This window comes from Castor canadensis, chromosome 15, assembly GCF_047511655.1.
Source record: "Castor canadensis chromosome 15, mCasCan1.hap1v2, whole genome shotgun sequence".
Lineage (NCBI taxonomy): Eukaryota > Metazoa > Chordata > Mammalia > Rodentia > Castoridae > Castor > Castor canadensis.
Window position 1 is genome coordinate 27,317,259 of NC_133400.1, and position 23,835 is coordinate 27,341,093.

The following is a 23,835-nucleotide window of genomic DNA, read 5'->3' on the forward strand; positions in this document are numbered from 1 at the left end:
GCCCTGTGTAGAAACCCTAGAATCCTCCCCCTATCTCATGCATGTATAAATGAACTCATAAAATCTAAATCTGAAAGAAATTTTTTATTTTAATTGTTCTTGATGGTACTGGGGTTTGAACTCAGGGCCTGTGCTTGCTATTAAGGCCCTCTACCACTTGAGCCATGCCGCCAATGCAAATTCTCTTTAAAACTGAACAGATATCCATAGGGAATTAACAAAGAGTCTCACTTTTGCAACAGGACGTACATCTGAGATGTGAATAAAGTCAGTAATGTAAGTAATGGTAGAATTTCTGGTTGCCTTTGTTCTCTCTAGTAGGTGGTCTTAGTACAGGCAGCCTGACTGGTATAGGAACTGGGGCCCTTGGACTTCCTGCAGTGAATAATGACCCTTTTGTACAGAGGAAACTGGGCACCTCTGGACTCAACCAGCCTACATTCCAGCAGAGTAAGATGAAACCTTGTAAGTGGTAGTGTTGTCTGTGATTGTGAAGTGTGGCTGATGCACATAAAAAATTTTATTGTATGTCTGCTTTACTGTCCTCAAAGTTAATACGGACAAAAACATTTGACTTCATATATTGCTGAAAGAGCCATATGTTGGTACGTGTCCTCAACCCCTGAGAATAAATTCACAAATTTGAATTATTAGAATTATTATTATTTATTTTTAATTTTTTTTGCATTATTGGGCTTTAAACTCAGGACCTCATACTTGCTAGTTATTGCCAGTTAGATGTTCTAACACTTGAGCCACTCCACCAGCATGAATTATTAAAATTATAAACTGTCACTCCACCTTTAACAAAGTGATGGTTAATAAGAGGTAGCATCCTTATGATGTCAACATTGATAGTAGGCACAAGTGGGAAAGAGAAAAAAACTTGCAGTTCTTTTAAATTTCTTGGTGTTGGCTTTTAACAAGTCAGGAGCAACCAGCAGAATTTCAGACTTCTACTTCAGCTTATCGGGTTTATCAAGTAAGCAACTACATATTATTTTAAGGCTGTAACTTTATACAGTACATATAGTCTCATTCATAGATATTGCCATATAATATATATGAAGTAATTTAAGAACACAGTCTTTTAAAATTTCACCTCCTTATTGATACTACCCAAAGTCAGGAAGTCATTTTTATAAATCCATAGGCTCAGTTGACTTTCTTTATTATCTCTGGGAATAAATATTTTTGATACAATGTTTGAAAGTAAGATTGAGGGATGATAGGGCATGCCTTTAATCCTATCACTGGGGAAGTGAAGGCAATAGGAGTGAATTCCCAGTAGCCTGTGCTATAGTTAGACCCTGTCTCAGAAAACAAAAGAAAGCATAACAACAACAAAAAAAGGGGGTTGAAATTATACCTATTGACTTGAAAATATTAGTGTGAAAGGCTTGTCTGAATGTTATGTTTTGTAGCATGCTTTGTCTTTTCTATCAGTGTGTCATTCACATACATTAGTATGAGATTTTTTTTTTTAATATAAAGTAGTAAAGACTTGTTAGCCTCAAGTGGGTTTTATTAAGGGTAAATATGTTAGGAGTTTGAGCCTCATGAACTTACTGTAATAAGTCCTGATGAAGGAAATAGTAAAGTAGAACTGTGTGTGGCCATTTATTAAAAATCTGTCTGCCTGGAAAACCTTAATATTGAAACTTGATGATTTAACACCTTCACCTTCAGTTTTTAAAATTGTTTTCTCATGAAGTTTTTAAAATTGTTTCTCAAGAGAGACTATATTGGTCTCTCTTGCTCTCTGTCTTTTATGGGGGTGTTGAAGAGAGAATTAAATGTACAGTGATTTGTTTTTTGTTTGTTTCCAACAGCGGACTTGTCTCAGGTGTGGCCAGAAGCAAATCAGCACTTTAGTAAAGAGATAGATGATGAAGCAAACAGCTATTTCCAACGAATATATAATCATCCACCACATCCAACCATGTCTGTTGATGAGGTGGGTGTCTACAATTCGTAGTTATTCATTGTTTGACAAATCTTAAATAAGTCCCTTTTTTCAAAGTTTTTTTTTTGAAATTTAATTCCAAGTGTTTTGATGTATATGTGCACCTGATTTTTTTTTTTTGGTGGGGGGAGACAAAATCTCACCTGCAAGTCCTCTTGTCTCAGCCTCATAAGTTCTGGGATTTCAGGAGTGCACCACCACACCTAGCTCTTTTGGAGTCCTAATGTCAATCTCAGGCTCTGTTAATTGGTTTATATTTTGCTTAACAACTCTGCTATTAAGAATATTTGAGGAATGTTCTTAATACTTGCCTGTATAAGTGTTGTTTTTGTCTTTTCTAGGTGTTAGAAATGTTACAGAGATTTAAAGATTCTACAATAAAAAGGGAACGAGAAGTTTTTAACTGTATGCTAAGGAACTTGTTTGAAGAATATCGGTTTTTCCCCCAGTACCCTGATAAGGAGTTACATATAACAGCTTGCCTGTTTGGTGGCATAATTGAAAAAGGACTGGTCACTTACATGGCACTGGGTCTGGCCCTGCGATACGTTCTTGAAGCCTTACGGAAGCCTTTCGGATCCAAAATGTATTATTTTGGAATTGCTGCACTAGATAGATTTAAAAATAGGTGAGTGAAAAGGTTTTTACAAAGTCTCTCTCTCTCTCTCTGTGCCTCTTTCTCTCTTATACACACAGACATACATGCACACCCTTCACTTTCTGTCAGTGTCTTGCTATGTAAGCCCAGGTTGGCCTCAAACTTGATATCCTCTTGCATCAGCTTCCTGAGTGTTGAGAAGGTTCGCATTCTCTTTTACAAGAAACAGTAACATCATTTATCAGTTAATGGATTTTAGGTACTATAATTAAACATACTAAAATTATACAGTCATTACATATCTGAAGTAGAAGAGGACAAATTGAAAATAATTCTTTACTGTTGTCAAATAAGTGATAGGAAAACTAATGAGATAGGTAGGTTTCCTTTTTCTGGGGAGATATACTTTACGTAAGTGTAAAGCTAGCCATTGTGGTAAAAAATGCTTGAATTTTTACATTTTTACCATCATTTAACCATGACCACTATCAAGATACTGGGTGTTTGTTTTTTTTTTTATCACCCCCTCAGTAGTTCCCTGTTTCTCTTTGTAGTCAGTCTCTTCCTTGCTGCCAATCTCTGAAATCACTGATCTCTGTAGTTCTCTCTCTCGGGGTTTTCCTGAGAGTCATTTAAATGGGATGATTATATGTAACTTTCTTTTTCTTCTTTTGAACTCAGGACCTTTGGTTTGAGCCACATTCCCAGTCTTTTTTGTTAGAACTTTTTCAGGCAGAATCTGGTGCTTTTTGCCCAGGGCCATCTTGTACTGGCATCCTCTTATCTTCTCTCACATAGCTAATGGCATACCACCACAATCTGCCATGTACCTTTTTGAGCCTCAGGTTTTAAGAATCATCACATTACTGCATCTTTTAGTATTTTGTTTCCTTTTATTGCTCAGTGTTTGGACTGGCCAGATTATTTTTCAACTCACCTTAGTGCAATTTTGCATTGTTTCCAGATAGCTGTTTTAAGGGTTCATTTTAATTTTTTCATTCGTCCTTTTGTTTTGGTACTGTGGATATAACCTTGGGGATTATGTATGCTCGCCACATATTCTACCACTGAAATGAACCCTCAGTTCCTCATTTTAGTCTTAGTTTTAAGTAAAATTTGTCCTTTCAAAAGCATATATTAGCTGGGCACTGGTAGCTCATGCCCATAATTCTAGCTACTTGGGAGGCACAGATCAGGAAGAATGTGGTTTGAAGCCAGCCTAGGACAAAAACGAAATCCTATCTCAAAATACCTAACACAAAAAAGGGCTGGAGTAGAGTGCCTTCCTAGGAAGCATGACACCCTCAGCTCAAACTGCAGTACTGCGAAAGCAAATGTTATCTTTACTTTGCCTGTTTTTTTTTTTTTTTCCTTTGTGTGTGGGGGGATCAGATTGGTTAACTAGGGATTGAACTCAGGGACTCAAATGTTTTATGCAAGCGCTCTTTCACTTGAGCCATATACCCAGTCTTCATGTTTTATTTTCTCATGTAGAAAGTGAGATTGACTAGTATGGCCACACACACTCATGCACTTTGGTATTCTGTCCTTTGATATTTTCTTCACATAGGTATTCAGAGGTAGAATTGGGAAAACAGTCTCAATTAGTGTCTGGAAGAAAGTTTTCTTCTGTACTTACATGAAATGATGAGTGAAGAAATCACTTTTTTTCTTGGCAGATTGAAGGACTATCCCCAATATTGTCAGCACTTGGCTTCTATCAGTCACTTTATGCAGTTTCCACATCATTTACAGGAGGTAAGTGCCCTCAATATCTAATACCTGCCTAATAGTTGGAGGGTTTATCTGTTGAGACTTGCAAGGAATGGCATAAGATTTCTTAATGAATGAGCTGGAGCTGTGGGTCAAATAGTAGCGTCCCTGATTACTCCCTAGCAAGTGTGAAGTACTGGGTTTCAACCCCAGAATACACCACCCTTAGCACACGTCCAAAAAAATTTCTTAATGATTGTCATGATCTAGGTACACATTGCTTGTTGCTAATTTTGCTTAGTAATAGAACATGACAAACATTCTTGTTTAGCTTTTCTAAGCAGTGTTTTTGTTGTTGTAAAGTGTTTTACTTTTTCTTATAGCCTGATGGTGCTGTAAGTATAAATCTTTTACTGCTACATATAGTGAATCTTTGTGCTATTAGGAATGGAAAACCTGCCTGATTCTAATAATAAGGATCTGGTGTAGTATTCTGTTGTTTTTGTTGTTTTGGTGAGATTGGGCTTTGAACTCAGTGCTTTGCACTTGCAAAGCAGGTGTTTTAACAGTTGAATCATACCTCCTGGAGTCGTATTCTTAGATAGAAATCAGTAAGATTTTTCCTCTGCTTTAAATTTTACTATGGTTCAAAGTTGCTTATGTATAGGACTTAGAGGTTTCTTAAACATATATCCTAACTACCTGTTTAGATTCTGTTGAGGGCCTTGTTAAATAGGAGGCAGTTCGTGGGAAAATGGACCTAGGGAATAATACCTAGTAATCCCATCTTGCGTGAGTATTGTTGAAATTTTAGAACTAATGTTTTAGTGATTGATTTGGGTTTATAAGCAATGCTTATACCTTTGTGCTTTAAAGGTCAGTCAGCTTCAAATGGAGCTGACTTGAAGTTTTTTATTTTACATAAAACAGACAGACTTTAACGTTATATTTTAACGAGTGAGAAAGGTCAGATTTTATTTATCTTTTTGAGGTATGAGGGATCAAACTCAGGGCCTCATCACATGCTAGGCACTCACTTGTTACTGAGCTACATCCCCAACCCTAATAAGTTCTTTTAAAATTGTTTTAATTGTGGTTATTTTAATTGTTAAAATTAATTGTATGTATAGGTGGTAGTTTTCAGTTTGCTAGGTAAGGACTATTGAAGTAGCAGTAGGAACTCTACGTCAACCCTCTAATTTGTATTTGAGGAGAGGGATTTAGTGACTGGTGAAGTGAAAAGGCTGCCTTGTGATGTCCCTTATGGTATTGTATACCTTTGAGTTGGCTTGGCAGCGTGCAGTACTTTTTTGTTTTGTAATGATTCGCTGAGATAGAACACAGTGCAGTTTTTTGTTTGTTTTGTGGTATGGGGGATTGCATACAGGGCAAATAGGCTAGTTTTCTAATAAATACTGAAACATACTAATAGTTTGTCTTTACAAAATTCAGTGATACCCACTTTCCTGTTACTGCCAGAATGGGACAAGGATTAAGGGAGACAGATGCATCAAAAGAATACTCTGAAGTTATATTTTACCTCTCACAAGTGAGAGTCGTGTAATTCAAAATTTTTAATTTCTATTAAGAACTTTCAATGTGTTTTTCTCTGTCTACCTGCATAGTATATCGAGTATGGACAACAGTCTAGAGATCCTCCTGTGAAAATGCAGGGCTCTATCACAACCCCTGGAAGTATTGCACTGGCTCAGGCCCAGGCTCAGGCCCAGGTTCCAGCTAAAGCTCCTCTTGCTGGTCAAGTTAACACTATGGTAACCACTTCAACAACTACCACTGTTGCTAAAACGGTTACAGTCACCAGGCCAACCGGAGTCAGCTTTAAGAAAGATGTGCCAGTAAGTAGATCTCTTTTCTTTTCCAGGATATGTTGTTAATGTTGTAAATATCCAGTAGTGAGCATGTATTTTAATTTTATTATAAGTATAAAACAAGCATGTCTCCCTTTTTGTATCTCCTCCCTGAATTTCCCAGAGGCAGCCACTGTTAATAGTTCAGTATGTATTCTCATCTACACTGCCAGTGCACAGTCATACCATGTGTGCTTTTTATGCAAATGGAATCTCTCTACAGTCTTTCTAGGCCTTTCCAAGGAAGCATCTCCACTTACTTACTTTATGTACTTTTATAATTATTATTACTATTTTTTTTTTAGCCTTCTATCAATACTACAAATATAGATACATTGCTTGTGGCCACAGATCAAACTGAGAGAATTGTCGAGCCCCCAGAAAATATTCAAGAGAAAATTGCTTTTATCTTCAATAATCTCTCACAGTCAAATATGACACAGAAGGTGAGCTATGAAGCTTATAAATATCGTCTCCTCTTCCCTTAATGGTTTGAGGGATTTATTTTTATTCAGTTTATGTTATTTTATTTTTGGGGGTGGTTCTAGGGACTGAATTCAGGGCCTTGCTCTTTCTAGGCAGGCACTCTACCACTTGGGCCATGCCACCAGCCCAAAGGATGCATGCCTGTAGTGCTGGCTACTCAGCAGGTCAAGAAGGGAGAATCCCTTAAACACAGAAGTGCTAGACCAGCTTGAGCAAACATATTAAGACCCCAAACAACCAAATGGTAAACCCAACTTTAAAGTTAGAGGTAATGGAAACAAAGCTAAGGAATATGAGCCTTCCATTTGTTGTGAATTTTATAGACTTTAATAGTGCCAGTTTAAGATGTATTGTTTTGCAGTGAGTTGTAGGCTTTTTGAAATAAACCTGATGTTCTCACAGTAATGGGAAGTTTCATTTATACTTTTAATCATGACTTAATTCTTCCCCGAAACAATTCAGAATATTTATCAGGTGCCTAATAACTGAGATAGATCTTGAAGAAAACATCATAAATGATGCTTGCCCCTTGGAAGTATATGCTAAGACACTACTTTGAAATCAGAGTACTCACCATTAAGATGAGCTTAAAGGAGAGGTTTTTAGTTATAAGTACCATCTTTGAAAAACTCGGGATAATTGGTTGGGGAAAAAAATTGAGGCCTTCAGTATTCTGCTTTGAAGAGAACTCAAAGTTATAAATGATTTCTAGGAGATAAAATTTAGGAAAAACCTAGTTCTGGTGTTGTATCTGTTAATGACAAGGTTTTAGATTAGTAATAAGAGATTGGGGGAGGAGGGTAGTAGTGACATAGACTACAGGTTTCTTTTTTTTTTAACTACTTACTAACATATATTTATTGTAAGGGTGAGGTTCACTGTCACATTTCCCTATGTGTTTTCAAGATACCTTGGTTACATTCATCCCCTCCATTGTTCTCCCTCATGTTTTAAAGATAAAAGTCCTTATAGATGTTGTAGTAATTGTAACATAATCATGGGTGATTAACCTACAATGTGAGAAGCACTTGGCCCTTTACTAACATAGAACATATTATACTGCGTAGCCTCTGTCTGTCATGGGGACTGATGAAGTTTTAACATCATGTTTTTGACATGTTTTTAAAAAGTCCAAACCTTACTTTATCTTGGTGTAATTCTGTGCTTCACGTGTGTTGTTGATTGTAGGTTGAAGAGTTAAAAGAAACTGTGAAGGAAGAATTTATGCCTTGGGTTTCACAATATCTAGTTATGAAGAGAGTCAGTATTGAGCCAAACTTTCACAGCCTGTATTCAAATTTCCTTGACACACTTAAGAATCCTGAATTTAACAAGATGGTTCTGAATGAGACCTACAGAAACATCAAGGTAGGAGGAGTTCATTCTTGTATTTCCTTTTAATTATTTCTCTGAACTCAAATACTTGACTTTTATAGGTAGAATTTGGAGTAGGTATTTGCTGTTTTGCCCTATATATTGTCTATATTAGGTAACTGTGGAAATTGATCTAGGTTTTGTTCCAAATGTAGAAGTAAAGTTCACGAAGAATTTAATCTTATAGGCATTACATTTTCAATGTTGTTTACATTGAAAATAACCACTATTCTGTATTTGTTTCATGTTTCCTTGCATGATTGTACAATTTCACCATATGTAACACATAATAAAATGTTACTTAGTATATTCTATATGGCATTCTACATGTTTTTCTTCTCCTGGATTTTATTTTCAGCATGCTTTTAGTTCTCCCTGGTTTTTAAAAAGTAGTCTTAGAAAAAAATGATTGTACATATGCATATTGCTACTGAATATTAAGGTCGTTAATCAAACCAAACAAGATATTAATAAGTGTTTTCATTTGTATCTTATGGTTAAGTGCCAGGCAACCTGACATCTCTAGATTCTTGACTTGTTTGTAGAATACTTTTTTTCAGGGTCGGGGGCAGGATCTTTAACTCCAGGCTTGTTAAGCAGGCACCCTCCTGCTTGAGCCATTCCTCCAGCCCTTTTTGTGATGGGTTTTTTCAAGATTGGGTCTCTTGGACTGTTTCCCCAGGGCTGGCTTCAATCTGCCTGATCTCTACTGGTGCCTGTATTCTCTGCAGTTTTATCTTAAAGGTCAAACTCTTGTACTTACTCCTTGGAATTCAAGTGTTTCAATTTCTAAACCACTTATTTTTAGGAGGAAAAGGTTTTCAGGAAAACTGTAAACCAGCACACAAATTTGATCATTGTTTTCTGAGTAGTTTGGGCCTGGTTTAGGAACCAGCACTATATTTAAACCTATGGTGGGCTTTTCCCCATTCTTGGTTACGCTTTAGTGCAAAAGAATTCCTGGCTCTTTCTGTTGCACAGCTGATTTGCCATTCTGCTGTTGCTTTATGGAGTTAAGGAACATAATTATCTTCAGCTTGTTATTACTTGGTATCAAGAATTGGTATATAATAAAGTTTCCACATATTCTGAGCCAAAACTTGAGATCTTACCATTGATTCATTCCATTTGCTATGCTGGGATAGATTAATGGAATTCTCAAACATTGAGTTTAAAAATTTCTTTCATAAGTTCACTCTCATTTCTTTCTTAATCCTGCTTTATTTCAGGTGCTCCTGACCTCTGATAAGGCTGCAGCCAATTTCTCAGATCGTTCTTTGTTGAAGAACTTGGGACATTGGCTAGGAATGATCACATTAGCTAAAAATAAACCCATCTTACACACTGTGAGTTTCAGCTAAAGATTTGTGTACAGTTTGACAATGTTCATGCACTATATTATGTCTAAAATCTTTACTTGGGTGGGGATCACTGTAGTGATTATTGGGTTTTTGTAAGATTTTGGCCCGTGTTTGAATTCCTAATTCTGTGCCCATGGTCATTTAGGATAAAGAAAAGCCAGCAAAGTGTGATTGTCATCTCTTCCTTTTTTTTTCTAAGGCAAGGGTCAGAAACTGTGTTTATTCCTGTTTTGGGGATGAGCTTAGTAAGATACTTTTCTTTGTGTAATTTTTTAGGTCTTTTGGGGTATGTTCTCAGCTCTTGAAAATATTTTTTTGTTCTAGGACTTGGATGTGAAATCTTTGCTGCTAGAGGCTTATGTTAAAGGACAGCAGGAGTTGCTCTATGTAGTACCCTTTGTTGCCAAAGTCTTAGAGTCCAGCATTCGTAGTGTGGTGAGTAGATTTTAAGAAAGAATTGGGTTGCTTTAGCACAAGGCCCAAGAGATTTCACCCTTAATTCTTACGAATACAGTGGTAGCTCACTTTTCCATAGTGGATCTTAGATAGCCAATTTGTGAAGTCAGGTGATATGATAAGACTGGATCTAACAGAGACGGCTTTGGGTTTTCATGTTTTTCTAAAAATGGAACGCTAGGAATTTTGTTATGGCTAAATAGGTACAAGTGTTTAACTGTTTTAAATAATTCAAATTAAAGGTTGATTTTTAAAACCAGTTTAACATAGTACCTTTTCTGTAGGTTTTTAGGCCACCAAACCCCTGGACAATGGCAATTATGAATGTATTAGCAGAGCTACACCAGGAACATGATTTAAAGGTAAATGTGTTGTTTGTTTATTCTATGGAACATTTTCTGCCTTCACTTTATTAAAGTTGACAGTAAAGGCAAACTTGGGGGGAAAGCACTGTAAAGTTGAATTGAGAATAGAGTATATTAATAAAACAGGTTTTCTGTTGCAAAACTCTAACCAAATACTGGAATTACGCAGTTAAACTTGAAGTTTGAGATTGAGGTGCTCTGTAAGAACCTTGCATTAGACATCAATGAGCTAAAACCTGGAAACCTACTAAAGGATAAAGACCGCCTAAAGAACTTAGATGAACAACTCTCTGCTCCAAAAAAAGATGTCAAGCAGCCAGAAGAACTCCCTCCAATCACAACAACAAGTATGTGTGACAGTTACAGTAGACCAGTGTTCTTTAAAATGGTAAACCATGTATGTAAGCAAACTTTACCTGGTATTGAAACTTTATGTAATTTTAGTGAACCTTCTAAATTATCAAATAAAAATAATGTTTTAAGTGTAGTCTTACCTTCCAACTCAGGAATTCATGTGATTAGTTTAACTAAATTTGATTTAATTAGTTGTTTTTTTGTATCCTAACCAGACCTGTTTAGCATTACATTGTTTGAAGTCTCAAAAATATTTGCATGATATGAAAGCCTACTTTATCCTTCAAAGCTGCGGTTTACAAGTCTAGGCAGATATTACGGGAAACGTTATTTTATCTGTGTGAAGAGGATTCGGACTGATAATAGGGATGATGAATGATAGGTGTGGGTAGAATAAACCAGCTTTTATTCCCCGGCAGGTAGAAATCTCCACATAAACCTGGGAATAGGCTGGGTTGAAAGTAAACACCTAATACAAAACTTGAGCTAGTTCATTAGTATAGCTTGACCCTTCAGTTGATTTCAGTGTCATGGGATATTTTCACTTACATAGGTTTCTATACTTTGTTCACATTTCGTATAATAACAGAACTCTTTTTTATAATAGGAAAGAGAGGCCTAAGTCATCTCCCACTAAGCAATCTAGTTTGTTTAATTAAACAATGACCACTTAATATGTAGCTAATTTTATTGTAAAATCAACAAATATATATATATTTTTATCTTTCTTTACATTTAGCAACTTCTACAACACCAGCTACCAGCACTACTTGTACAGCCACAGTTCCACCACAGCCACAGTACAGCTACCATGACATCAATGTCTATTCCCTTGCAGGCCTGGCCCCACACATTACTCTAAACCCAACAGTAAGTAAGCACCACTGTGTTCTTTCATTGTGACAAAGTGAGCTCTATTTGGTCACCATCCCTTTATCTTCCCCTTTCTTGTGTAATATTAACTAGGCTTTTTTCAGAGAGTAGGGATCTCTGACTGCTATGTAGTATTATTAGGCTTTTGGAGGGTGGGTAGTACTGAGGATTGAACCCATGCTTGCTAGGCAGGCTTTCTACTTTCTTGTTTGAAAGAAAGTGGTAGAAGCCACTTTGCCATCCCTGCTCTGGTTATTTTAAACAGGGTCTCCCCTTTTGCTCAGGATGCCAGGACTGCAATTCTCTTGTATTTTATACTTCTGGTCACCTACATCACAGATGATAGGCACACATCTTTTTTCTGTTGAGATGGGGTTTTGCAGACTGTCCTGGAACCTCATTACTCCCAGTAACAGCCTCCCCAAGTAGCTAGGATTACACCTGTAAGCCAGTGGTGCCCAGTTTATTTTTTCTTGTTTTAAAAATAGTCTGTATAGCTGGGCACCAGTCTCTCTTGCCTGTAAACCTAGCTACGTGGGAGACAGAGACCAGGGAAAACAAGGCTCAAGGTCAGTGAGACCCTACCTCAAAAATACCAGTGCAAAGAAGGGCCGGCAGAGTAGCTGAAGTGTACAGTGCACAGTGCCTGCCTAACAAGTGCGAGACCCTGTGTTCAAAGCCCACTATCATCAAATAAAAAAGACTAAGTAATTAATATTCTGAGTAGTTCCTCTTACCCCCAGATTAAATTGAGACTGCAATAAAATCACAATCTTGAGTAATTCCTACACAGGTCAAAAGAACCTTAGTGTATACCATAGCCTTGCCTTTTACTTTGATTAACCTTCACTTTGACCTTATATTAAGTCATGTCTTTTGGCAGATTGTCAGAACTGAGCTGATCTTTGTGTGTAAAATTTCCAGGCCACTGTCTTGAAGTGGGACTTAGTCCTTCCAACATGTTGTTGTGGCTTGGTTCTAGGAGGCTGTGTGTTCTAAAGTCCTCTAAGATATCCTCTTAATTCCTTTTCCTATATTTAAATGTAATGTTCAGAACGGTTATTGCTTGCTGTCCTTAATTTGTTACTCTGCTTAACTGTTTTTGAGGCAGGGTCTTACTGTGTAGCTCAGGTAGAACTGAAACTTAATCATTCTCCTGCCTCAGCCTCCTAAGTGCGGGAATTACAGGTGTATGCTGCCATGTCTAGCTTAACACTTGTTTAATTTAGAACCAGGTGCTTGAGTTTTCATTGTTGTTGGCTTTTCAGTAACCCAAAGTTTAAAAGAAGAGGATTTTGAAGAGATCATGTTAATCTTCTCTTCCTACCTATTCCCTCCTTTCTATAGATGTGGGCAGGTTAGGAACCTAGATCTAAAATTTGTGATTCCTCTTTGAAATATGCCCAGTAATTTGAATATTATTTGTTAATTGTGAGTATTTAAAGTTTTCTTATTAATTTATAAGTTAAAGGGACTCAAGTGGGTATCAGGGCATAGTAGTTTATACTAGACATAAAAGATAAGAAACAGTCTTTGGGATGAAGTAAGAGACTTTAAGTGGGTCTTCCAAAGTGTTTGTTATTCTCAAGTATTTGTGGTAATAGTAAATTTTTTGTAAGAGGCCCTTTCTCTAAAAACTTACTTTTTCTAAGTTAACAAATTCATTTTTTAATAAGTACTTTAGCCATAATTTTAAGTTAGCAAGTAATGTTTCTGTAGTAAATAATGCATCTTTTAATGAAAAGCTTGCCTGTTAAACATGAAGTTTTACTTTAAAAAATCAGTTATTATCACAGATCACAGTACACTGAACACTCTTTTTAATAGCTCAGCCTCTTTTTCTTAAGGTTTGTTTTCATTGGTTCATTTTAAATAGAAATTCGTAGCTTCTCCTTTTTTGTTTTGTTTTTGGTGGTACTGGGGTTTGAACTCAGGGCTTCACTCTTGCTAGGCAGGCACTCTACCACTTGAGTCACTCCACCAGTTCAGTAGCTTCTCTTAAAATTGAAGTAATTCCAGGTTTGTGCGATTGCTGATAGAAATGGGATTGTCTTATTTAAACAAGGTGTTGACTTATTTTGTGTTGCTCTGTGTGTCACCCTACTCCCACCCCAGATTCCTTTGTTTCAGGCCCATCCACAGTTGAAGCAGTGTGTGCGTCAAGCAATTGAAAGAGCTGTCCAGGAGCTGGTCCATCCTGTGGTAGATAGGTCAATTAAGATCGCCATGACTACTTGTGAGCAAATAGTCAGGAAGGACTTTGCCCTGGATTCTGAGGAGTCTCGAATGCGAATAGCAGCTCATCACATGATGCGTAATCTGACAGCTGGAATGGCTATGATTACTTGCAGGGAGCCTTTGCTCATGAGCATATCTACCAACCTAAAAAACAGCTTTGCCTCAGCTCTTCGTGTAAGTTGGTTATTTATTTGATGTCATACAAAACTCATTACTGCTTATCTGCCGAGTTTTTGCCTGTGGCACTGGCTTACTTCTTACTCTTAAAATGGCCTTATTTGTTTGATGTTTTCCTTTTTAAATTAGAAGTTCTGTAAGCAAAGCATTGCATCTGGTCTTTGGTCATTGTTGTATCCTCAGGTGTTAAAATATCCAAATATTTGTTGGCTTGACAAAATGAAGGATTTTTAAAAATGCAATAAGCTAACAATCTGAATTCTGCTATTTGAAGAATTTAATTAAATTCTTAATTAAATTTAGTTAAAGCAGTTGGAGTAGGATGCTACAGAAAGATTTGAAGTGATTTTGCATATACAGACACAGCACATTGTGTCTTCAAGTAACTTAGTTATTAGCCTTAGATGTCATTCATGGTTTGTAATTCCCTTGTTTACTGCTTTATTGTTTTCATATTGTTCACAAGAAACAAAATGAAATGATTAGAGTCTTCATCTTACAGATGAGGGAGTTGATCACTAAGACTATTTCAGGGTAACAGCTGATTCATAAATTATAGCACTAAAACTTGAAATGTATTTGTTGAATGTATAATGTTTCTTACTATCTAACTTCAAAATTTTTCTCCCTCTCTTTTTTTCTGTTCCCATTAGGCTGCATCCCCACAACAAAGAGAAATGATGGATCAGGCAGCTGCTCAGTTAGCTCAGGACAATTGTGAATTAGCTTGCTGTTTTATTCAGAAGACTGCAGTAGAAAAAGCAGGTCCTGAGATGGACAAGAGATTAGCAACTGTAAGTATTAAGCATTTGCCTTTTAAATTGTAGGTATTTTTTAATTTAAGAAAGTGCCTCATAACAAGAACCTCAGTGACTTTTTTTGTTTGCAGGAATTTGAACTGAGAAAACATGCTAGGCAAGAAGGGCGCAGATACTGTGATCCTGTCGTTTTGACATATCAAGCTGAGCGGATGCCAGAGCAAATCAGGCTAAAAGTGAGAATTGGGGCTACCTCCCGCTGCATCATCTTCATTTTCTGTCTGTTACTGTTGCTTGAACTCCTCACTGGGTATAGGATAGCAGGGCCAAATTTTGTTTCTAAGAAAAGCATCTCACCCTAGTAGCAGCTCACTTTAATGGTGCCTGTGAAGAAGATATGGAAATAGCTTAGATTCCTCCACTTCCCCAAATTGTGTAAGGGCTGCTGGATAGTGTTCATGTGCCTATTAATATTTGTTTTCCAATGTAGGCTTCCCTAGTCCTGTTTGCTGGTGCTCCTATTTTCATGGACAGTTGCTTATTGGTCTCAACAAGATGCTGAGGAATCTGATACTATCACCAGTGGAGAATTGCATGGGCATGGTTCCATCTGAGACATTTTCTATTGAAAAAGTTGCTAATGACTTTTTAAGTGAGGGTGAATCTAACAGTGAAATGGGAAACCCTTTTTGCATTGTTTGTGGTCATGTAGCTCACTCTAGTATATGTTATAATGGCTGTTGTGAGATTCTCCATGCCTACCCTCATGCACACTTTCAACTTTCAAAAAGAGTTTTTTCTTTAACTGTGGAGTGGACATTGTCAAAATAAATTTTTCTTCTTTTAAGGTTGGTGGTGTGGACCCAAAGCAGCTGGCTGTTTATGAAGAGTTTGCACGCAACGTGCCTGGCTTTTTGCCTACAAATGACTTAAGTCAGCCCACAGGATTTTTAGCTCAGCCCATGAAGGTATCTATACTTCACTTGGATGAAATTAAGCATTTTATAAAGTAATTTGAATGGTGGGTTTTTTTTTTTTTTTTTTTGTCAGTTAATATATCAGTTTTCTTCCTGGAAGCTTATAAGTTATAGGGGAAAATACCCACAGTTCTTAACTTACATGTTCTTTGTATTAGATCAGCATGGCATGCAGTGGTTTTTGTTTTGTTTTGTTAAATCCATGAGATTGGTGTAACTTTACTCTGTGTCTTAGAAGAAATTTGATGGGTGACCTCATGTCTTCTCTTTGGTGATTTGTTTTTGAAAAGGATATCCTAAAATTTTTCTCTTAGTCACAAAGTTGAAAATAGAGGGAAATTTTTTCCCTTGAACTACTTGTAAGAGTAAGTTGCTGGCCTGATACCCTCATTACTCTTCTTTATTTCTTCTTTCTCTCCCTCTCCTTCCCCCTCCCCCCCACTCTCCCCTCCCCCCCTTTCTCTCTACCTCCTTCCCCCCACCCCCTTGTGTGGGTTTTTTGCTATGTTTACAAGGGTATCCTCAAGTGGAGATCTCCTGCCTCAGCCTCCTGAGTAGCTGATATATTCAGGTGCTCACAACTGTGCCTAGTGGTCTTATATTTATTATTGTTGCTGTTAATACTGTTACTGTTATCATTTTGTTTGTGTGAATGTGATGCTGGGAGGTCCTACCCAGGACTTCGCAAATGGCTAGGTAAGCATTCTGCCAGTTACATCCTAAGCCTTTTGCAATACATTTTTGATAGGAATATCACAGAAATAATTTGAGTGTTTTTACTCTGTCCAATCATGCTTTGACAGTTGATATATTGTATTTTTCATGATTTAAAACACTTACCTGTCTTATTGTAGAAGTCTTCCTGGATGCCTAAAGGATGCTGCTCTTGGTGTCCCTCATTGTTAATGCATTCTGATCACTTGATTGTGCTAGTGCCTGCCAGGCTTTCCACTCTCAAATGCTTCTGCTCCTGGGTCTGCCTTGCACCACCCCACTTACTAGTATTAGGAGAGAATAGCTTAGGAAGGGGGCATGAAAGGAGCCCTCTGTATTGAAAAAAGGGAACAGTCATGTTAATAGATCTCTTAGGTGCATGTGCCAGTGAAAAACCTTAACTTTTTTTCCCCCTTTATCTCTTTATTTCCTTCTCTAACACAGCAAGCTTGGGCAACAGATGATGTGGCCCAGATTTATGATAAGTGCATTACAGAACTGGAGCAGCACCTCCATGCCATTCCACCAACTTTGGCCATGAACCCGCAAGCTCAGGCTCTTCGAAGTCTTTTGGAGGTTGTAGTGTTGTCTCGAAACTCTCGGGATGCCATAGCTGCTCTTGGATTGCTCCAGAAGGTTGGTTCTTGGTATTGTAGAGGAATGAAACTAGGTTTATAGCTTGCTATAAACCCCATTATCTAAATTACAGCTTGCTACCACACCATCATCTGAATACTTTGTAGTTATGCTTAAGGTTTAAAAAAATTAACATAATGTAGATTCTGCTTTATAATTAGATGATTTTTCTCTAGGGTAGCATGTAGTCATGGCGGTGGGAAATCTTACTTTTCCTTAAAATATTTTCTTAGAAATATAACTAATTGAAGAAACTATAAAAAGATTCTGTTTAACTTTTGAGAGATGGGGAATGTTTTTGGGTAGGTGGGGAACCCTGCATTTTGACTATAAGGACTTAAAACAATGAGGAATGCAGAATGAGCTTAAGCTAGATAGAAGAATCGAGAGTAAAGATAATAATTTTGAAGTTTTACAAAGTATTTAGTAGTTTGCACTGAGGTTTGATTTCTAGCTCTGATAATTTGCGCTGAGCAGTGTATTTCCCATTATTCTGAACACTCTTTTTGCCCACAGGCTGTTGAAGGCTTATTAGATGCCACAAGTGGTGCTGATGCTGACCTATTGCTGCGCTATAGGGAGTGCCACCTCTTGGTACTAAAAGCTCTGCAGGATGGCAGGGCATATGGATCTCCATGGTGCAACAAACAGATTACAAGGTTGGTAGGCATCTTGGAAGAGTAGTAATTATTGGACTCACTTTTGGTGCAAGGTCCCATTTCTGTCGAGAAGTTTCCTTTTTTCCTAGAATGCAAATGGGACATTTGAATTTCCTAATTCTAAGAGGTGTGTATCGTTGAATGGTTTTGCTTTTCCCATCTAGTCTCTACCTTCTGCCCATGATGGTCACAGGCAATCAGAACCTGGTTTTGAGGAATAAGTTGTAGGTAATTTGTGTTTCAATGACTTCTCAGAAGTAGTGTTCTTATTTTTTAAAGTCTTGGATGTTTTCCAGGGTTTGAAAGCAAAACATTCGGTGTGGTTTGAAGCATTGGGTTCTCTGTTCCACTTCATTGCTATTTTTTTTTTTTTTTTTTTTTTTTGTGCACAGTACTGGGGTTTGATCTCAGGGCCTACACCTTGAGCCACTCAGCCAGCCCTCTTTTTAGTGATTTTTTTATTTTTTATTTTTTTTTGAGATAGGGTCTTGCAAACTATTTGCTTGGGCTAATTTTTGAACTGCGATCCTCCTGATCTCTGCATCCTGAGTAGCTAGAATTACAGGCGTGAGCCACCAGCACCTGTCTTGGGTATGATTTTTATTTTGGATGGTGCTGGAGATTGAACTTGGGGCCTCATGCATGCTGAGCACATTTTACCACTGAGCTATACCTCTAGTCTACTGACTGTTTTGAAACTTGGATACTGATTTTTGCAGTTGCTCTTAAGGCATCCTTTATTTGTTACAAATTTCCACTGAATAAAATGAGCTTTTTGTTTTTCCTTATACATATCATTAAGCCTCTACGAATAAAATATTGACTTTCTTTAGGTGCCTAATTGAATGTCGAGATGAATATAAATATAATGTGGAGGCAGTGGAGTTGCTGATTCGCAATCATTTGGTTAACATGCAACAGTATGATCTTCACCTAGCTCAGGTATGGAAGGAATTTACTTGAGATGACAAAAAGGACTCAATGTTTTTGTTTGAAGTGTTCTCTCTCTTACATTGTGTTTTCTGTATTGCCAGTCAATGGAAAATGGTTTAAACTACATGGCTGTGGCATTTGCTATGCAATTGGTAAAAATCCTACTTGTGGATGAAAGGAGTGTTGCCCATGTTACTGAAGCAGATCTGTTTCATACTATTGAAACCCTCATGAGGATTAATGCTCATTCCAGAGGCAATGCTCCAGAAGGGTGAGGATGAAATGCTTTCCTTGTGCATTCAATAGTCTCCTAACTTCTTTAGAAATGGATGTGCTGACTTATTAACATTACTTATAGCTGCTTTACCTAAAACGTAATAAAGCATAACTTCAGTTAGGCCTAATATTGGCCCTGTAAGTATGAAAGCTTAACTAAACTGACAGGCCTTCTTGTTGTAGAGCAGCATAGTGACTTCTGAGTTGGTGTTATAAGCCAGTGGTTTAAAAGCCCTGCCTCTGCCCCTTAAAACCTTTCTGGTTTTAGGCAAGAGGACTTATTCTTACTAGGCCTGTTTCTTAAATAAAATGGAAATTATTTCTCAAACAACTGTTGAGGATTAAGCAGTATAAAAGAAGTTTGGCACAAATTAGGTAGGCAGTGAATAAATTACTTGTTGACTCTGAATATCAACTCCATTTCGATGGGCACATTTTTTTGGTGAAGAAGTAGCTTAACTAAAGTCAGTAATTTTTATATAATGTCTTCATAAGTAAGGAGATACGAAGAGACCAAAGAATTATTTATTTAAATATAGAAATGCTAAAGTGACATGACCATCACTCTTCTGGTTGCTGTTAAATAATTGTCCTACTGTATGTCCGTGAAATTACAACTGTGAGTAGACTGATTTTCACTTGAATTTATTGTACTAGATTACCTCAGCTGATGGAAGTAGTACGGTCCAACTATGAAGCAATGATTGATCGTGCTCATGGAGGCCCTAATTTTATGATGCATTCTGGGATCTCTCAAGCCTCAGAGTATGATGACCCTCCAGGCCTGAGGGAGAAGGCAGAGTATCTTCTAAGGGAATGGGTGAATCTCTACCATTCAGCAGCAGCTGGCCGTGACAGTACCAAAGCTTTCTCTGCGTTTGTTGGACAGGTAGAGCTTTTGGAAAGAAAGGTGCTTTTTATTCAACATAAGTAGGGTGTGATACCGCCAATATTAAAGTTCAGTATTATATACCTACGGTCAGACGGTTACCTCCATACTCATGCAAACCAAAAATGTCACCATCATACTTTGTTAAATTGATACTGCCTGTGTGTTTACTTAGCATTGATCACAGCAGTAAATGACTTCCCCATCCCTCTTGATTCCTATTTATCTCATTGCCGTTGTCACAGCAGTAATGTACAGTGGGTCACATAATGAATAATGAAGCTGTGAAAACACAATTTTATTAGCTTGATAATCAGCAGTGATGGATTATAGAGTGTAATAGTTAAAATTCTTATAGCTCATGTTTAAAAGAAGAAAGATACAACAAATAAAAAATAAAAACTTAAGTGATAGAATATTTTCAGATTTTATATAGCTTATCTGCCTAAACATAGTAACACACGCTTTTGGAAAATAGTCTTCAGATTTTCTGTTCATTAAATTTGATGCCAATTGAAGTTAAAGTGTTAGGAACCAAGCCCCTAGCTAAAAGTCAGGTTTAACAAGAACAAAGTTGTGGACTGGATGAAGAGAGAAAAAAAAAAAAAAATACAGGAAGAGAGCCATGGTACCATGTAGTACTCTGCTTTTTGATCATCACTGTCTGCATTCAGGGACTGAAGGTTTAAGAGTAGCAGTCAGTGTGTCCTAACTATAATACTGTATAGTATGAATGGTGCATTCCCCAAACTGGCCTTAAAATATCTTTGGTAGAACGATTGTTATGTTTGTTCAGGGTGAGCTGTTGGCTTATTTCTGCCTGCTGACCATTATAGTTCTTCAAACTGAAGCCAAAACTTGAATATGTTGTCAAAGAAAAATCACTAAATTACATGACAGTTGAAATGTGGAAGATCTGAAATTCATAAATTAGATATACTTTTCAAAATGAATGAGAACTCAGTAAAACATACTAGGTAAATTTCTCTGCTTATAGAATCCAGGAAGTTGGGCTAGGGGCATGACTGAACTGGTATCTACGCCTGCCCTTAGGCAAGACCCTAAGTCCAAACCCCAGTATCACAAAAAAAAAAAAAAAAAAAAAAAAAAAACAGGAAAAACATAATACTATTGAGAAACTGTTACTGTATGTTTATACTTTGATTTTGATTTGAATAGAAAAAATTTAAATCAATTTGGATTTGTGATCATTGCTACTTCATGGGTATGGATGTGGCACCCGTCTCAGTTCTTCCTCTGGTTTCTTTGCTGTCATCTTTCTGTTTCTCTTGACAAAAAATAATTCATTATACTTTTCTGGTTCCTTTTGCATTCTTTTGATAATCTCATCCTCACTCACTTTTTCCTTCTTGTGCTTCCTCTTTATCACACTAGAGTCTCCCTCCTCATTTTTCAGATTTTAATGTAGACAAAAGTCCTTTTTGCTGGCCTTTATTGGCTGGGGTTACATTGTTATCATAGTCCTACCAATGTAGCTAATATATTGCTCATGAAGAGACAGTTAAATTGTTTTAAAATTTCTAAGATAACCTTCATGTTTTTTCTCAGGGCCTGGTTTGTTTGCTTAGTAAATGCTGACCTCCTTCCTCTGTAGTCTTAATGTGTTGTTATTTTTTGTCATTTGTTTGTTCATCTAGATACTAGCCAAATAACTTTTCTGCTCTGCTGTGAAGTCACTTCTAGATCAAATGTCATATAATATGTAGCTTTTCCTTTCTTATCAGTGAACTTGTATTTTCCATTTGATTGTAACTTAATGTAACAGTTTATTGCATTTACAATAGCTAGACATAATCTGTGGGTATTTTCATTTGATTCTGTTATACAAGTTAATGGTTTTTCTAAAGGTAGCTAGATGACATTTAAAAAGCTTTGTCATTGGTTAAGTCAGAGGAAATTTAATTCTATGAGAAGTAAACTATTGGTGAGAAGTAAAAATACATGTATATTCTCCTGGGAGAAAAGATACATTGTCCAGAATGCCCTATAACCTCCAGTGTTACTAAACATTGATTTCATTTGTATAATTTTCCAAATTATTTGGTCATACCCTCTTTTTCAAAATTGTCATATTATCTCTGTCAATTTCTGTCTTCTCTATTCTGTATGAAACTTTTAAACTGGAGGAATTCTGTCATGGGGAAGTCATTCTCCTCATTACATCTTTTTTTTTTTAACAAAGAATTAGAAAGTTGACAATAGGAATAAATAATAAAATATCTGTGTGTGTACAGAGTTTGTGTATTTATCTCATTGTGTCTCTTTGGTTTTTTTGTTCTCATGGTAGATGCACCAGCAAGGAATACTGAAGACTGATGACCTCATAACAAGGTTCTTTCGTCTGTGCACTGAAATGTGTGTTGAAATCAGTTACCGTGCTCAGGCTGAGCAGCAGCACAATCCTGCTGCTAATCCTACCATGATTCGAGCCAAGTGCTATCACAACTTGGATGCCTTTGTCCGACTCATTGCACTGTTAGTGAAGCACTCAGGGGAGGCCACCAACACTGTCACAAAGATTAATCTACTAAACAAGGTCTGAAATCCTTTCTTGCCTCTTGTCCTTGTATACTTGAAGTCTGTCAGTGTTTCTCAATTCCACTGTGCTTGACCTTTCCCCAAAACATTTTGTAACCTCTGTTTTCTATCTAGAAATGAAATTAAAGTGCTATAACTGAAAAAAAAATCTATGTATTTCAGTATGTTAATGTTTTGGTAATGAAAATACTGAGGTAGTATATTTTCTTTCCTCTCTGTACACAGTAGGATTGTGAATGGGTGGCTGGAAACATCCATGATCGGCATATAGATTGGCAGTTCAGATGCCAGGGGTGACATTTAGTCATGCACCTAGTGTACACAGTGGGATTCCTGGAAATGTGAATATTAAAATTGTGCAAAAATGTACATAAACATGGACTTAGAATTTGGCCTTGGGAAGTTATAAGTGGGTCTTTCATGGCCTCCACTGATCGTGAGCAACTCAAGTGGAGCATAGGACAGTTGTTTGAATGACACAGCTGTGCTACCTGATTAACAGGTCCCATGGCCACCTACCTACCAAATGCTAAGAGAAGTGTAAATCATTTGCTGCTTGTCACCTTCAGGTTAGACCAGAAATATTACATTGTTTCAACACAGTGAAATATGAGGGACCCTCCTGAATTCTAGAGCTTTAAAACCAGTGGTGGGCAATTGTGGAGAATATGCAGGTTTGGTCCAAGAATATTGAAATTCAAAGAAAACATACAGAACAATGCAGACCAAGTCAACCAAAGATGGCCCCTTTGGCTGCCAGCATATAGTTTTGTGCTTAAATGATATATATCCTGTCCTTTAATGTAGTGCTTAAGATAAAAGAAGCATGAGTTGAAAGTTACAAGCACATTTCCTGTAGGACTTATCAGCTGTTATCTGTGTGTTCTGTATAGGTCCTTGGTATAGTAGTGGGAGTTCTCCTACAGGATCATGATGTTAGGCAAAGTGAATTTCAGCAGCTTCCCTATCATCGAATTTTTATCATGCTGCTTTTGGAACTCAATGCACCTGAGCATGTGTTGGAAACCATTAATTTCCAGACACTTACAGCTTTCTGGTGAGTATAGTATTGTTGGGTTTAATAGAGATTTACTCTAACCCTCCTCCCCCATCCCCCTTGGCTTGTTTGTTTTGGTTTTTGAGACGAGGAGGGTCTCACCTATGTAGCTCAGGCTGGCCTGGAACTCAGGGTCTTTCTGCCTAAGCTTCCCCAGCTGTTGGATTATAGGCACACACCACCACGGGTGGCTGAGATTTTCTACTAAGTATCGTTGGTTGAGTGTGGTAGAATTTCAGAGGTGGAACTTTTGTGTATTTGAGGCATGTTGACTGTTTTGATTTATAAGACAACTTTCACAACTAGAGTTTCTGGCTAAGATTTTTTTCTTCTTTCAGCAATACATTCCACATTTTGAGGCCTACCAAAGCTCCCGGCTTTGTATACGCCTGGCTTGAACTAATTTCCCATCGGATATTTATTGCAAGAATGCTGGCACATACGCCACAGCAGAAGGTGTGGCTGCAGTTTATCTCCTACAGATGAAGACTGTAACTACCTGGGGCTTGTGGGCACTGCCTATAGATTTCTATTGGTCATTCAGTAGT

General features: G+C 37.3%; 1 protein-coding gene and 1 non-coding gene across 13 annotated transcripts in view; both read left to right on the forward strand.

The window, feature by feature from the left end:
* Positions 1 to 23,835, forward strand: part of Cnot1 (CCR4-NOT transcription complex subunit 1) — an 82,930-nt gene that overhangs the window by 50,772 nt on the left and 8,323 nt on the right. For 5 of the 12 annotated variants that reach the window (XM_020172728.2, XM_074055915.1, XM_020172729.2 and 2 more), the window contains 24 exons: positions 319 to 465; positions 1,833 to 1,957; positions 2,308 to 2,594; positions 4,244 to 4,322; positions 5,903 to 6,133; positions 6,451 to 6,591; positions 7,820 to 7,999; positions 9,235 to 9,351; positions 9,691 to 9,801; positions 10,107 to 10,184; positions 10,357 to 10,534; positions 11,281 to 11,411; positions 13,530 to 13,826; positions 14,483 to 14,623; positions 14,719 to 14,823; positions 15,436 to 15,555; positions 16,723 to 16,914; positions 17,431 to 17,573; positions 18,407 to 18,515; positions 18,608 to 18,777; positions 19,440 to 19,692; positions 21,980 to 22,228; positions 23,124 to 23,287; positions 23,626 to 23,743. In XM_020172728.2, coding sequence (XP_020028317.1) covers positions 319 to 465; positions 1,833 to 1,957; positions 2,308 to 2,594; positions 4,244 to 4,322; positions 5,903 to 6,133; positions 6,451 to 6,591; positions 7,820 to 7,999; positions 9,235 to 9,351; positions 9,691 to 9,801; positions 10,107 to 10,184; positions 10,357 to 10,534; positions 11,281 to 11,411; positions 13,530 to 13,826; positions 14,483 to 14,623; positions 14,719 to 14,823; positions 15,436 to 15,555; positions 16,723 to 16,914; positions 17,431 to 17,573; positions 18,407 to 18,515; positions 18,608 to 18,777; positions 19,440 to 19,692; positions 21,980 to 22,228; positions 23,124 to 23,287; positions 23,626 to 23,743 — 3,866 coding nt within the window. Of the gene's footprint in view, positions 1 to 318; positions 466 to 1,832; positions 1,958 to 2,307; positions 2,595 to 4,243; positions 4,323 to 5,902; positions 6,134 to 6,450; positions 6,592 to 7,819; positions 8,000 to 9,234; positions 9,352 to 9,690; positions 9,802 to 10,106; positions 10,185 to 10,356; positions 10,535 to 11,280; positions 11,412 to 13,529; positions 13,827 to 14,482; positions 14,624 to 14,699; positions 14,824 to 15,435; positions 15,556 to 16,722; positions 16,915 to 17,430; positions 17,574 to 18,406; positions 18,516 to 18,607; positions 18,778 to 19,439; positions 19,693 to 21,979; positions 22,229 to 23,123; positions 23,288 to 23,625; positions 23,744 to 23,835 lie in introns of those variants that run through there. The other 7 variants (XM_020172735.2, XM_020172733.2, XM_020172738.2 and 4 more) reach the window with 7 other exon arrangements.
* On the forward strand, positions 8,899 to 9,031 carry LOC141417701 (small nucleolar RNA SNORA46). The gene has a single exon (XR_012442345.1). It is a non-coding gene; the product is annotated as a small nucleolar RNA SNORA46 (small nucleolar RNA).